The sequence below is a fragment of the Mytilus edulis genome, chromosome 9 (genome assembly GCF_963676685.1).
Source record: "Mytilus edulis chromosome 9, xbMytEdul2.2, whole genome shotgun sequence".
NCBI classification, from domain to species: Eukaryota; Metazoa; Mollusca; class Bivalvia; order Mytilida; family Mytilidae; genus Mytilus; species Mytilus edulis.
Window position 1 is genome coordinate 4,831,732 of NC_092352.1, and position 13,843 is coordinate 4,845,574.

Consider the following 13,843-nt stretch of genomic DNA (forward strand, 5'->3'; position numbering starts at 1 on the left):
GAAAATTTCCCTATATGTCCAGTATAAATTTTGTACTAAAAGAGTTATCTCCCCTTAAAAGGCTTATTTGAAAAATTAATTCTATAAGCACAAATATTTGGTATTTGTTAAACCATTTTTCGATAATGCAATGAATAACTAAGTTTTCTTCATAAAGATAAAGTGTAACCAATAAATTGCTAAATCTGTCTCCAAATTTGCAGATTTCGGCAAAGAACTAGACTGATTTTTTACTGTGATTGTACAATTCAAGATGGTGGTATACCCCTGAACTACCTTAAATACATTTGTACTCCAACAGGGATATATAAAAGCTTAATAAAAAACTGACACACAGCTGACACATAAAACAATACTGTACACCCAAATTATATTTAAGATTGGCACAAAAATAAAAACTTTCTTTGCAATTATGTATCATGATAATTTTTATGTCAAACTTAATATTTTCATCATACAAATACAATCATTTGGTTAAAACATTGAATTAATTTAGGGTATGCATATAATTCATCATAAAACATCATTTTAATAATACAGCACTCACATATATAACACAATATTAAAATAACATTGAGTAGTCAAACTTAAATTTCTCTGACAACTGATGCTATGATATATTGACATTTGCATTACAGTGAAACCATGTATGAATGATATATTGACATTTTCATTACAGTGAAACCATATAAGTTTTTCTGTTTATAAAAGTAAAGATTCTAATGTTGTAAAGATGTACAGGCTTATGGTTAATTCATTGTTTACATCAGATGTCACTTCATGCAATAAACTTAACAAGTAAAATGTAACTTCATCAGAAAAACAAATAAAAGTATATTTAATTCAAATTCTTCCTAGTTGGTTTATTTCTAATTTGCTTTTTAATGGTATAATTTTTGCATATTAAGCAGATTATGAAAAATTATCAAATCCCCTTGATACTAGATTAAAATTATATGTTCCATATGCAAGTTACTTTTAAAAAATCTTTGTTTCTCCTATCTTTCTGGTTTAAAAAGTATTGAAATAGAGGCTAAAGATACCGAAGGAACATTAAACCTCTCAGGTTGAAACTAAACTAAAAGAGAGGCTAAAGATACCGAAGGAACAATAAACCTCTCAGGTTGAAACTAAACTAAAAGAGAGGCTAAAGATACCGATGGAACAATAAACCTCTCAGGTTTAAACTAAACTGAAATAGAGGCTAAAGATACCGAAGGAACATTAAACCTCTCAGGTTGAAACTAAACTGAAAGAGAGGCTAAAGATACCGAAGGAACATTAAACCTCTCAGGTTGAAACTAAACTGAAAGAGAGGCTAAAGATACCGAAGGAACATTAAACCTCTCAGGTTGAAACTAAACTAAAAGAGAGGCTAAAGATACCAAAGGAACATTAAACCTCTCAGGTTGAAACTAAACTGAAAGAGAGGCTAAAGATACTGAAGGAACATTAAACCTCTCAGGTTGAAACTAAACTGAAAGAGAGGCTAAAGATACCGAAGGAACATTAAACCTCTCAGGTTGAAACTAAACTGAAAGAGAGGCTAAAGATACTGAAGGAACATTAAACCTCTCAGGTTGAAACTAAACTGAAAGAGAGGCTAAAGATACTGAAGGAACATTAAACCCCTCAGGTTGAAACTAAACTGAAAGAGAGGCTAAAGATACTGAAGGAACATTAAACCTCTCAGGTTGAAACTAAACTGAATGAGAGGCTAAAGATACCGAAGGAACATTAAACCTCTCAGGTTGAAACTAAACTGAAAGAGAGGCTAAAGATACCGATGGAACAATAAACCTCTCAGGTTGAAACTAAACTGAAAGAGAGGCTAAAGATACTGAAGGAACATTAAAACTCTCAGGTTGAAACTAAACTGAAAGAGAGGCTAAAGATACCGAATGAACATTAAACCTCTCAGGTTGAAACTAAACTGAAAGAGAGGCTAAAGATACCGAAGGAACATTAAACCTCTCAGGTTGAAACTAAACTGAAAGAGAGGCTAAAGATACCAAAGGAACATTAAAACTCTCAGGTTGAAACTAAACTGACAATGCCATTGGAAAGAAAACTACCAAGCATGTAGTCATACTTGTATCAATCATTTCACATTGAAACAGATAAAACAAAAAATATCATTCTGATCAAATTGAAATCCAGTAGATAGTCTTATAAATCACTGTACAACATCCCCTCAAATCCTTTTTACATAACAAAAGTTCCCAACATTCCATACTCATGCTATGTTTCTTCCAGATCAATTGATTTTTACTTTTCATACTAACACATATGGCACTCATCATATCAAAAACAAATCAGACATCAAATGTACTGTTTTACATTATGAAAGTGGATGACAATTAAGTTTCCCAAATGATGCCTCATGGAGCTAGGTCATCAGGTATTTGCAACAGTAAAACCATGATATACATAAGGTCAAAAACTCAAACACCTTACAGTGTTCTCCCCAGGATTTTTTGATAGCGCTGTGGTAAGCGCGCGATGATCGATTTATTCACCATTTTTACATAATATTACATTTATATATAACTACCATGTTGTTCATATTATATTTAATATTCAAAAACCTGCATTTTGTATAGTCATATGCTTTCACTAAAATGGAAAAAAGTTACATTTTAAATACTATATGTTTTAAAAATTGAAATGACTAGATAATTTATATGATTTGATTTCATTACCATCCTTCCAATTGTTTTATGTGAGAGTAAGTATGCACTTTTAGTTGTTTGACTTATAAACTAGTTATACATCCTTTACAACTTCATAAATTTACTGAAGTTTTCAATGACCATGATGACAAGACTAGCATTTTTTCATTAACTTTTATTAACATTTCTAGCAAATTACAACTTTTCAATAAAAATGAGTATAGTATTTAAAAGGAAAAAATGAAATTGCCCTTTCAATAATATTCAAATGTTATCAAATACTTGCTTAAAAAAGGCTAACATATTCCAAAATGAATATGAAAGAAATCCTATATAATTTTTTTTTATTTTTATCTTATTTTAACGTTGAATTACCAATCAAATAAATTATGTTTGCCAATTGAAACAACTACCACATTTAGAGGTTGTGTTTGAGATCATTTTATAAACATTTGAAGACTTGCCACCAGATAAGTTTGTCAAGATTTGACAATACTTCTTTTAGGACTTTCCCTCCCAAATTATCTCCCTTACTGGCTAACATAACTTCCTGTTTACATTTGTGGCTTATTTAGCATGAAATGCCATTCCTTATCCAAGCCATCCTATGTTTATATTAAATTTAAAACATTATCTAAATGATATATATTGATGATTGGTTGACAAATATCGATATTTTCTATATATTTACACAAATTTTTCGTTTCGTTTTTTTCTCTAATCCATTTGGCAAAGAGTGATGAATGGACAACTTATCGTAAAATACGGGCTTGTAATGAATCCCTTGATAACATGAATGCTTCCTTGAAGCAATACAGGTACAACAGCGGTTGTAATCGTAAAAAATAATGAAATAATTGTAGATGGTTCACAAAAAATGGTCGAGACCACGTTTTAGAGAAGGGGTAAGACTTCCCTCATTTAATTTAGAAATGAACTTTTCAGCACCAGAGACATGTTTTATATGTCTCTGTTAGCACTGTTCATTACTTTTATGAAGTTTCTGCATCTTTTTAAAGCGAAAACTCGAAGAAGGAAATGTTTATTTGGCAGTAAAAGTTTTGCAAATGGCGCCATTTTGTTCATTTATTGAACTGGCCCCTCCGATATTTGACTACGTTGGGTGAATTAACGATCTCTAGGTTATTTCAACCAGTCGATCACGTGATCATGTGTACAAAATAATACCGGAAGTTTGAAAATTCAAAAACAATAGCGCTGATTTTTGATTGGATAGCGCTGCGGTCTGCCCAAATACCACAGCGGTAAATTAGGATAGCGCTGAACATCTCGGTGCTAAAACGGCCTGGGGAGAACACTGAGTCCTTAAAGACACCTCTACTCTAATTTAAAATAAACAAATCAGTTCATTTCAGTCATTATTTGGTTGAAGATGTTCATAAAACTGAACCAAGAAATGTTAAAAGTACGCTTAGGTGTCAACCGCCAAAAGAGTCAACTGTTAATGGTTGCTTCTCATACATTTGTACGCTTCAGATAGTAATTAGCGTTGACAAAAGATGACTTTAGGTCATAAATAACATTGACAGAAAAATACAACCGTGTGTTAAAATGAAGCATTTCTGAATAGCATCAATTCCTCTAAAACACATGATGAGATATAGTTATATAATCATGAATTAGTTGAAAAACATTTCAAAATTAATACAAAATTCAACTTTCAATAAAAATATAGCAATCATTATTCAAACCTTAATGTTCTAAATTGTAAGTAAACAGTTAATTTACAATTCAATAAATATATGCAATCTTTTAATGACATTCTCATGGAAGGTAATTCAGTCCTGTTCAGCAATGAAAAGTGGTCGAAATGATTTATACCACCTGGCTTTATTGATGGGAAGATGAGGTTCGGTCAGAATGCTTGTCTAGATGAAAGTGAGTAAAAAACTCATTGAAGAACTCACATGTCAATGAATTCCTGAATCCAAATTGTCTAACTCTTCTGTCCGCAGATATACACAGGTAGATTGAGAATAAAGAATGGTAATCAGATACACAAAGGTAGATTGAGAATTAAGAATGGTAATCAGAATCATCAATACAAATTAATTGTGTTAGAATTATATTTGTTTTAGCTACATGATGATTGGCTGTTATAATGGGACAATTTTGATTGGTGTGGTATGACATGATGTTGATTGGTATTTAAATCAGAGGTATATAAGTATTGTAGATTCATCATCCTTCAAGAGATCACATGCAGTTCTCCTAAATCAGCAAGTTAAGCTTTTATAGGTGTTCACAAGATTTTGAACCCGTTTGCAAATTTTAAATTAAAAAATTCTGACCTATTTGCTATGCATCATATACTCGTATCATTTATATGTTATTTGATATTAAGTAGCGCAAGCTATTGTTTTGTTATAATATTCCTAACATGTTAATCAATGTATGTAACACAATCTTTAAGCAGAGCTGACAACCTCATTAAATCACTATTGTTATCAATGAACTGAATTTGTGTCCAGTATTCATGTATCTGATCCAAACACACACATGCAGTGAATCTGATACAATGAACTTTCTCTCCTGTAGCTGTCTGTCACATGTCTGTCACATGCTTAAGTCCAAGGATGTGATGCAGTGACCTCAGTGCCCTGTTGTGTCTATCACATATATATTAATCTCTAACAAAACATCTATATTAATCTCTAACAAAAACTGCCCATCAGCTGCGTCTGACTGCTGTAGAATATACTGAGATAAATGAATCATTTCCTCCAGCTGCTAGTTTGACCTGTAAAATAAAATGTTGTCATTTAATCTTAGTGGATCTTTCCCAGAACAGTTAGATAACTTTTTTATAATTAATGTGTTGTTTGGGTTGTACAATATTCTTAATTGTTTTCAATATGACAAACATTTTTTTAAATATTTGGTACAGCTAAAATAATTGGACTAACCTAACAATTAAATATTTCTTAGGACATGTCGTTGACAAAAGGCAATATAAAGCAGACTTATTCAATATCTTTTCAATGTGTTCATTTCATAACTATAAATAGAATTCCTTCTTTAAATGCACATTTAGGAGTTAACGGTATTGTATTCAGCTCTGATGACATCAATTGGTGATTTGATGGTCTCAAATTAAGTTCACTGGTTATGCATTAGCATTAATTAGTCATTTTATAACATTCTTGAAATATGGAGACAGCCAAGACAGCCCAATGGTGATGTGCTTGATTCTAAAGAAAATAAGTCTACTCACCTTATAGGGATATCGATGCAAGGCTAGGTGATTGATTGAGTCTCATTCCTGAATTTTGATGTAAGGTAAGAGTGCTCAATGGTGACATGATCATGGTACATAAAGTAATTAAGTCTACTCACCTTATAAGGATGAAAGGCTAGACAATTGATTGATCCTATTCTCTGTCCTAGAAATCCTTCATGATATTTAATGGTACTAAGTCTACTCACCTTATAAGGATGGAAGGCTAGACAATTGATTGATCCTATTCTCTGTCCTAGAAATCCTTCATAATATTTAATGGTACTAAGTCTACTCACCTTATAGGGATGGAAGGCTAGACAATTGATTGATCCTTTTCTCTGTCCTAGAAATCCTTCATGATATTTAATGGTACTAAGTCTACTCACCTTATAAGGATGGAAGGCTAGACAACTGATTGATCTTATTCTCTGTCCTAGAAATCCTTCATGATATTTAATGGTACTAAGTCTACTCACCTTATAGGGATGGAAGGCTAGACAATAGATTGATCCTATTCTCTGTCCTAGAAATCCTTCATGATATTTAATGGTACTAAGTCTACTCACCTTATAAGGATGGAAGGCTAGACAATTGATTGATCCTATTCTCTGTCCTATAAATCCTTCATGATATTTAATGGTACTAAGTCTACTCACCTTATAAGGATGGAAGGCTAGACAATTGATTGATCCTATTCTCTGTCCTAGAAATCCTTCATGATATTTAATGGTACTAAGTCTACTCACCTTATAGGGATGGAAGGCTAGGCAATTGATTGATCCTATTCTCTGTCCCAGAAATCCTTCATGATATTTAATGGTACTAAGAGAATCACCAGACTGGTTATAAACTCCAATCATTTGATTGAAAGAACCACTGCAAAATATGTACAATGTATCTGTATAAGCTTACTTCTGTATAATTTATTTTTGTATGTCTCATTCAAGACTATGAAAGACATTGTTGCCACTTGACATTAAACAAACAACAATAAAACAATGTAAATACAGGGAAGAGAAATATTTTCACATCATCCTTGTCAAACATGCATGAAACATTTGCCACTGGACATTTAGCAACCAACAATCAATCAGTCATACTCTCAAATGTATTTTTTATAATTTTCTTTTTCTTCTTAAAATAATGAGAGGCAGGCTAGGTTTTTATTTGTAGTGAAGACAATTGTGTAAAGTCAGTTATCTCATCAGCAATTGTTCTATGTAACATCTTTAAAAAAAAATATCATTCATACATATGGTGTTGATTACAAGTCTTTGATTGTCAATGTTAGTTTTATTCACCTGAGGACCCTTTATATTTTGGAAGAGCATGTACTGACTTATAGATGTCTGAATTAAACCCTACAAAGTTTTTTTTACATGTATACAAAAGTATGTGGCTTTACATATCTGTTTAACGTATTTCTATAAAAATTAAATTTATGAAAAAAAATGTTTTGATTGTTTGTTTAAACCAGTTTACTACTTGACTTCTGTGTAGTATAACATACCAAGCTAAAACATCTGCATGTTTGTGGATATCAACAGCAGTAAGTCCTTGTTGTAGATTAAGTGTTCGAACAGATTCTGTAAATCTTGGATCCCAGAATCGAACATCGCCAGCATTACTGAAAAAAAACTCATATTGTATCTTTTTTGAACACAGACAAAACAAAAGCTTTAAATTTACGATGCATATAAAAAATGAAAATCTTAATGAGGTTAGATGCTCCAACAAATCTGTTTTTATGCCTTAAAATACCTCTCTTATAAATGCATAAACAGTTCTGTCTCTATTTTTCTTAAGCTACAAAAACTAAACACACATATTTTTTTAAGCATAATCTTACTCCGGCCTAAAACCAATATATTGAATGTTGAAATCAACATTAACATATATCATAAGATTAAGAAAGTATACACATTAAAATTGCCTTTTGCATTTATTATCCAAAACGTACTCTTGATTTAAAGTATTGTGCTTTTAAACTGATTTTACTTGTAAACTTAAATGTTTTCTGGCTGATATCTAAATACTTTATAAATTACATTGACAGATACTGTGGATACTTTAATTACATTGACAGATGCTGTGGATACTTTAATTACATTGACAGATGCTGTGGATCCTTTAATTACATTGACAGATGCTGTGGATACTTTAATTACATTGACAGATGCTGTGGATACTTTAATAACATTGACAGATGCTGTGGATTCATTTAATTACATTGACGGATGCTGTGGATACTTTAATTACATTGACAGATGCTGTGGATACTTTAATTACATTGACAGATGCTGTGGATTCATTTAATTACATTGACAGATGCTGTGGATACTTTAATTACATTGACAGATGCTGTGGATACTTTAATTACATTGACAGATGCTGTGGATACTTTAATTACATTGACAGATCCTGTGGATACTTTAATTACATTGACAGATGCTGTGGATACTTTAATTACATTGACAGATGCTGTGCATACTTTAATTACATTGACAGATGCTGTGGATACTTTAATTACATTGACAGATCCTGTGGATACTTTAATTACATTGACAGATGCTGTGGATACTTTAATTACATTGACAGATGCTGTGGATACTTTAATTACATTGACAGATCCTGTGGATACTTTAATTACATTGACAGATGCTGTGGATACTTTAATTACATTGACAGATGCTGTGGATACTTTAATTACATTGACAGATGCTGTGGATACTTTAATTACATTGACAGATGCTGTGCATACTTTAATTACATTGACAGATGCTGTGCATACTTTAATTACATTGACAGATGCTGTGCATACTTTAATTACATTGACAGATGCTGTGGATACTTTAATTACATTGACAGATGCTGTGCATACTTTAATTACATTGACAGATGCTGTGGATACTTTAATTACATTGACAGATGCTGTGGATCTAATTACATTGACAGATGCTGTGGATACTTTAATTACATTGACAGATGCTGTGGATACTTTAATTACATTGACAGATGCTGTGGATCTAATTACATTGACAGATGCTGTGGATACTTTATAAATTACATTGACAGATACTGTGGATACTTTAATTACATTGACAGATGCTGTGGATACTTTAATTACATTGACAGATGCTGTGGATACTTTAATTACATTGACAGATGCTGTGGATACTTTAATTACATTGACAGATGCTGTGCATACTTTAATTACATTGACAGATGCTGTGGATACTTTAATTACATTGACAGATGCTGTGGATCTAATTACATTGACAGATGCTGTGGATACTTTAATTACATTGACAGATGCTGTGGATACTTTAATTACATTGACAGATGCTGTGGATACTTTAATTACATTGACAGATGCTGTGGATCCTTTAATTACATTGACAGATGCTGTGGATACTTTAATTACATTGACAGATCATGTGGATACTTTAATTACATTGACAGATCCTGTGGATACTTTAATTACATTGACAGATGCTGTGGATACTTTAATTACATTGACAGATGCTGTGGATACTTTAATTACATTGACAGATGCTGTGGATACTTTAATTACATTGACAGATGCTGTGGATACTCTAATTACATTGACAGATGCTGTGGATACTTTAATTACATTGACAGATGCTGTGGATCTTATTACATTGACAGATGCTGTGGATACTTTAATTACATTGAAAGATCCTGTGGATACTTTAATTACATTGACAGATGCTGTGGATACTTTAATTACATTGACAGATGCTGTGGATACTTTAATAACATTGACAGATGCTGTGGATACTTTAATTACATTGACAGATGCTGTGGATACTTTAATTACATTGACAGATGCTGTGGATACTTTAATTACATTGACAGATGCTGTGGATCTAATTACATTGACAGATGCTGTGGATCTAATTACATTGACAGATGCTGTGGATACTTTAATTACATTGACAGATGCTGTGCATACTTTAATTACATAGACAGATGCTGTGGATCTAATTACATTGACAGATGCTGTGGATCTAATTACATTGACAGATGCTGTGGATCTAATTACATTGACAGATGCTGTGGATACTTTAATTACATTGACAGATACTGTGGATACTTTAATTACATTGACAGATGCTGTGGATACTTTAATTACATTGACAGATGCTGTGGATACTTTAATTACATTGACAGATGGTTTAATTACATTGAAAGATCCTGTGGATACTTTAATTACATTGACAGATGCTGTGGATACTTTAATAACATTGACAGATCCTGTGGATACTCTAATTACATTGACAGATCCTGTGGATACTTTAATTACATTGACAGATGCTGTGGATACTTTAATTACATTGACGGATGCTGTGGATTCATTTAATTACATTGACAGATGCTGTGGATACTTTAATTACATTGACAGATGCTGTGGATCCTTTAATTACATTGACAGATGCTGTGGATACTTTAATTACATTGACAGATCCTGTGGATACTTTAATTACATTGACAGATCCTGTGGATACTTTAATTACATTGACAGATGCTGTGGATACTTTAATTACATTGACAGATGCTGTGCATACTTTAATTACATTGACAGATGCTGTGCATACTTTAATTACATTGACAGATGCTGTGCATACTTTAATTACATAGACAGATGCTGTGGATCTAATTACATTGACAGATGCTGTGGATCTAATTACATTGACAGATCCTGTGGATACTGTAATTACATTGACAGATGCTGTGGATAAATACTTTACAGTAAAACCTGTATAAACCGGCCGGCTACGGGACTATGAAAAAGGACCGGTTTGGGCAGTGAGCCGGTTTATTCAGGTTTCCGTTTTGACCGGAAGTTAATGACTTGTGACGTCCGACATTAGGCATGTAAAAGTTCTCTCTGATTGTAAATTATATCTGATAAATTAAAATACTTTCACTTGGTTTTTCATTGTTTGCATTTGCATCATAATGTTCGCCTTGTTTGGATTGTAAGACGAGAGTTCCGATTTACTCCCATGATCAATAATTTGAAATGTTGGAATGGCCGATTAAAAAGCCAGAATATTATCAAACGTATTTTAATCACTTTCGAAACGTTGTCGTACAGTGTACAATATCCATTGATTTACAGTTGTCATCCGGGTGTTTTTTATTATCAAGGTCATTTGTTTAGGGGTTCACAACAGGGAACCCAGGATTTCGAAATCACGATGTAAATTTCTTACTCCGGGATTTGAATTTGTTTATCCAAGTTAAAACGTAAGTTCAAATTCAGTTCGTTTCATTGACACGTTTATAATGTTTTAATAAATAATACAGCTCACTACTGTACGATTGTAGGTTCAGTTTGACACCTGACTAATTGATTATCACGAAAAGCCATATTGTATAAAAAAAAATATAATTTGATTGCATATCGATCATTGAAATTAATTAGACAAACCGGTTTTGACAGGTAATAATTAATGTAATTAAGAGTATTGGGACTTCATAATTAGACCGGAATTCGGAATACACAGGGTCCGGTTTACAAAGGGTATTTTAACAAAGACTTTGAATGGAAAAATATGGGACTTTCATTTTCGACCGGAATGGACAGGAAACCGGTTTATTCAGGGTCCGGTTTAATCAGGTTTGACTGTAATTACATTGACAGATTGTTTTTTTACTGAATTCTATGTACCAACCTATATGAAATATGTCATTCGTTAAACATTTAATTGAGTGTGGTTAACTTATATCATGAAATCCATGGAAATTGGTATCCAACGAATAATAATGAATCCACAGTATATCAAAATTCCCGATGTTCAAAACTTAATGTACTCATTGATCATTAAACATACCTGGCACTAACTATTTTTCCTTCTGCACCTTTTTGTAAATGCACTTTTACAACCCATCGTGGATGTTCTCTCAAAGTCATTACTCGGCTAAAATGAAATAAAAAGTCATTAGTTAGCTTCTATGTTATCTCCAATATTAGTGATCGCTAATCTTTAGTGGTAACAGCTATTCCATTAAAAAGGAGGTACTAGGGTTGGAAGGCAATTTTAAGTACCCTCATGACCAAGAGGAATGAACCATGTATCTTAACACCAACCAACAAGAAGTAGTTTCATATAATACAAGAACCAACTGGAATACACATCTTACTTATTTTATTCTAATTTACCGCAACCAAAGGAATTGTTATTTAAACATTATAGTTGCTGGACAATTTAGAGGGGTTGGACAGTATTAAGGGAACCTGTGAATGAGGGGGAAGGAAGAAATGAGATCAAACTTCATTGTGTTTTAAATCTTAATTATGAAAAATATAATTTAGTCACCAGGGTTTGAAACATTTCAAATCTTATAAAAATCACTGATGAAAATTAAAACTGTGGTCTATAGAACTGCAAATGGATTGTTTTGTTAACTTAATATATGTTGGCCATGTTTGCTTCCAATTGGCTTTGTTGGCTCAGAGATGTTTGAAAAAAGTTTACGATGACGGACGGACAAAGGATAGGAAAAATCAACAAGTGAAACTGCGAGCTACTGCTCACTGATGATACCTTCATCCAAATATGCATTTGGAATGTTTAAATAGTTATTTTAAAATGATGTAAGTCTTCAGTAAACAGGAAGTTGTTCAGCTCACACTACTTCAGAATCATAGGGAGAAGTGACTTCTCTTTTTGAAACTGATAGGGAGAAGTGGAGAGATTTGGAAGAGAAGGCGCTACAATGTTTGTTTTTTACTATGATATAAAGGGCTATTTGTATCTCTTTTTTATATTGTTGAATTCATAACCTAGTATACAATTAATGTAACAGTTCAATTTCAAAACTGTTTAAGTGTAGCATATCTAGTTGCACTATTATATCAGTTCCTCTGTGAAAAAAAGTAAGAAACTTCCAGATTTTTACTGCCCCTTTAAAATTGAGAAGAAATCAGCTCTTGGAATTGTAGTAATATTTATATTCTATAAAAATATCTACATGTTATATCAACAATATTTTGAGTTTCTGTATAAAATATTTCGTGCTTTTTCTTTCTTTTCCATATATCTTTTGGTCTTTATCATCATAGACTTATTTTGTCACCTGCCTGTAATTATTATTAACGTCTCCTGGGATATATATAACCTGATTTGAAGATATTACTGAGACGTGAATAATTAAAGTTCATTGATTGGTTGGTCATTAATCATGCATATTGGTACACAGGTAACGTTTATCTATAAATAGCCGAATCCCCATGGAGTTTTGTAAACACACACAACATTAAACGATATACTACTTCATAACGTGTGACCTCACGTGTGTGGTTAAATTTGTTGATTGATATTTATATGCAAGGCTATTCTAAATGAATTAATCTACAAAGCGAGAACACTTTCCCTTTACATCAGCTAAGAGACGGCTAGCTTTTTTTGAAAAGCTATTACTTGTTTTTTTTATTGTAATTGATCGGCAAACCTGGAATTACTCTTATCCAAACCTGGAATTTGATCCGGTATTGTAATAGTCTTCATTTCAGGTTTACGGCTAAAATGGCCACCCGGATGATTGATACTTCGCTTGTGTAGATAACAGTCCATAAGAGCGAAACAACAGCAGGGGGCCAGTTTAGTTTATGGCATCCATTGTTTTACAATGTTGTTTTTGTCAGTCAGATACGATTTTACTCGTATTTACACATTACTTGTTGGCGATTTTCAGTATAAGCTAGCGGTTGAACAAAATGAACATCGCTGTCATGAATAATAAAGATTTAAATAAATTTTAAGATTGTTTGGAAGTTTTGGTCCCAAATTGAAAATTGTGAAAGATGTAGGGTATTTACCATTGCCAATAGGAATGGGTCCAAATACCGGACCCTGTGGAATGCTTGAAAAAAACCTGCAGGGATCTCAATAGTAATATG

The 13,843-nt window shown here is 32.4% G+C and overlaps 1 protein-coding gene across 7 annotated transcripts in view; it reads right to left on the minus strand.

The window, feature by feature from the left end:
- Positions 1-399: 399 nt before the first annotated feature.
- The window catches only part of LOC139489452 (regulatory-associated protein of mTOR-like), a 70,574-nt gene continuing 57,130 nt past the window's right edge, over positions 400-13,843 (minus strand). For 5 of the 7 annotated variants that reach the window (XM_071275776.1, XM_071275782.1, XM_071275778.1 and 2 more), the window contains 4 exons: positions 11,775-11,861; positions 7,424-7,540; positions 6,660-6,789; positions 4,055-5,433 (listed from right to left, as the gene is read on the minus strand). In XM_071275776.1, coding sequence (XP_071131877.1) covers positions 5,365-5,433; positions 6,660-6,789; positions 7,424-7,540; positions 11,775-11,861 — 403 coding nt within the window. In that variant the 3' untranslated portion in view covers positions 4,055-5,364. Of the gene's footprint in view, positions 5,434-6,659; positions 6,790-7,423; positions 7,541-11,774; positions 11,862-13,843 lie in introns of all 7 variants that reach the window. The other 2 variants (XM_071275779.1, XM_071275781.1) reach the window with 1 other exon arrangement.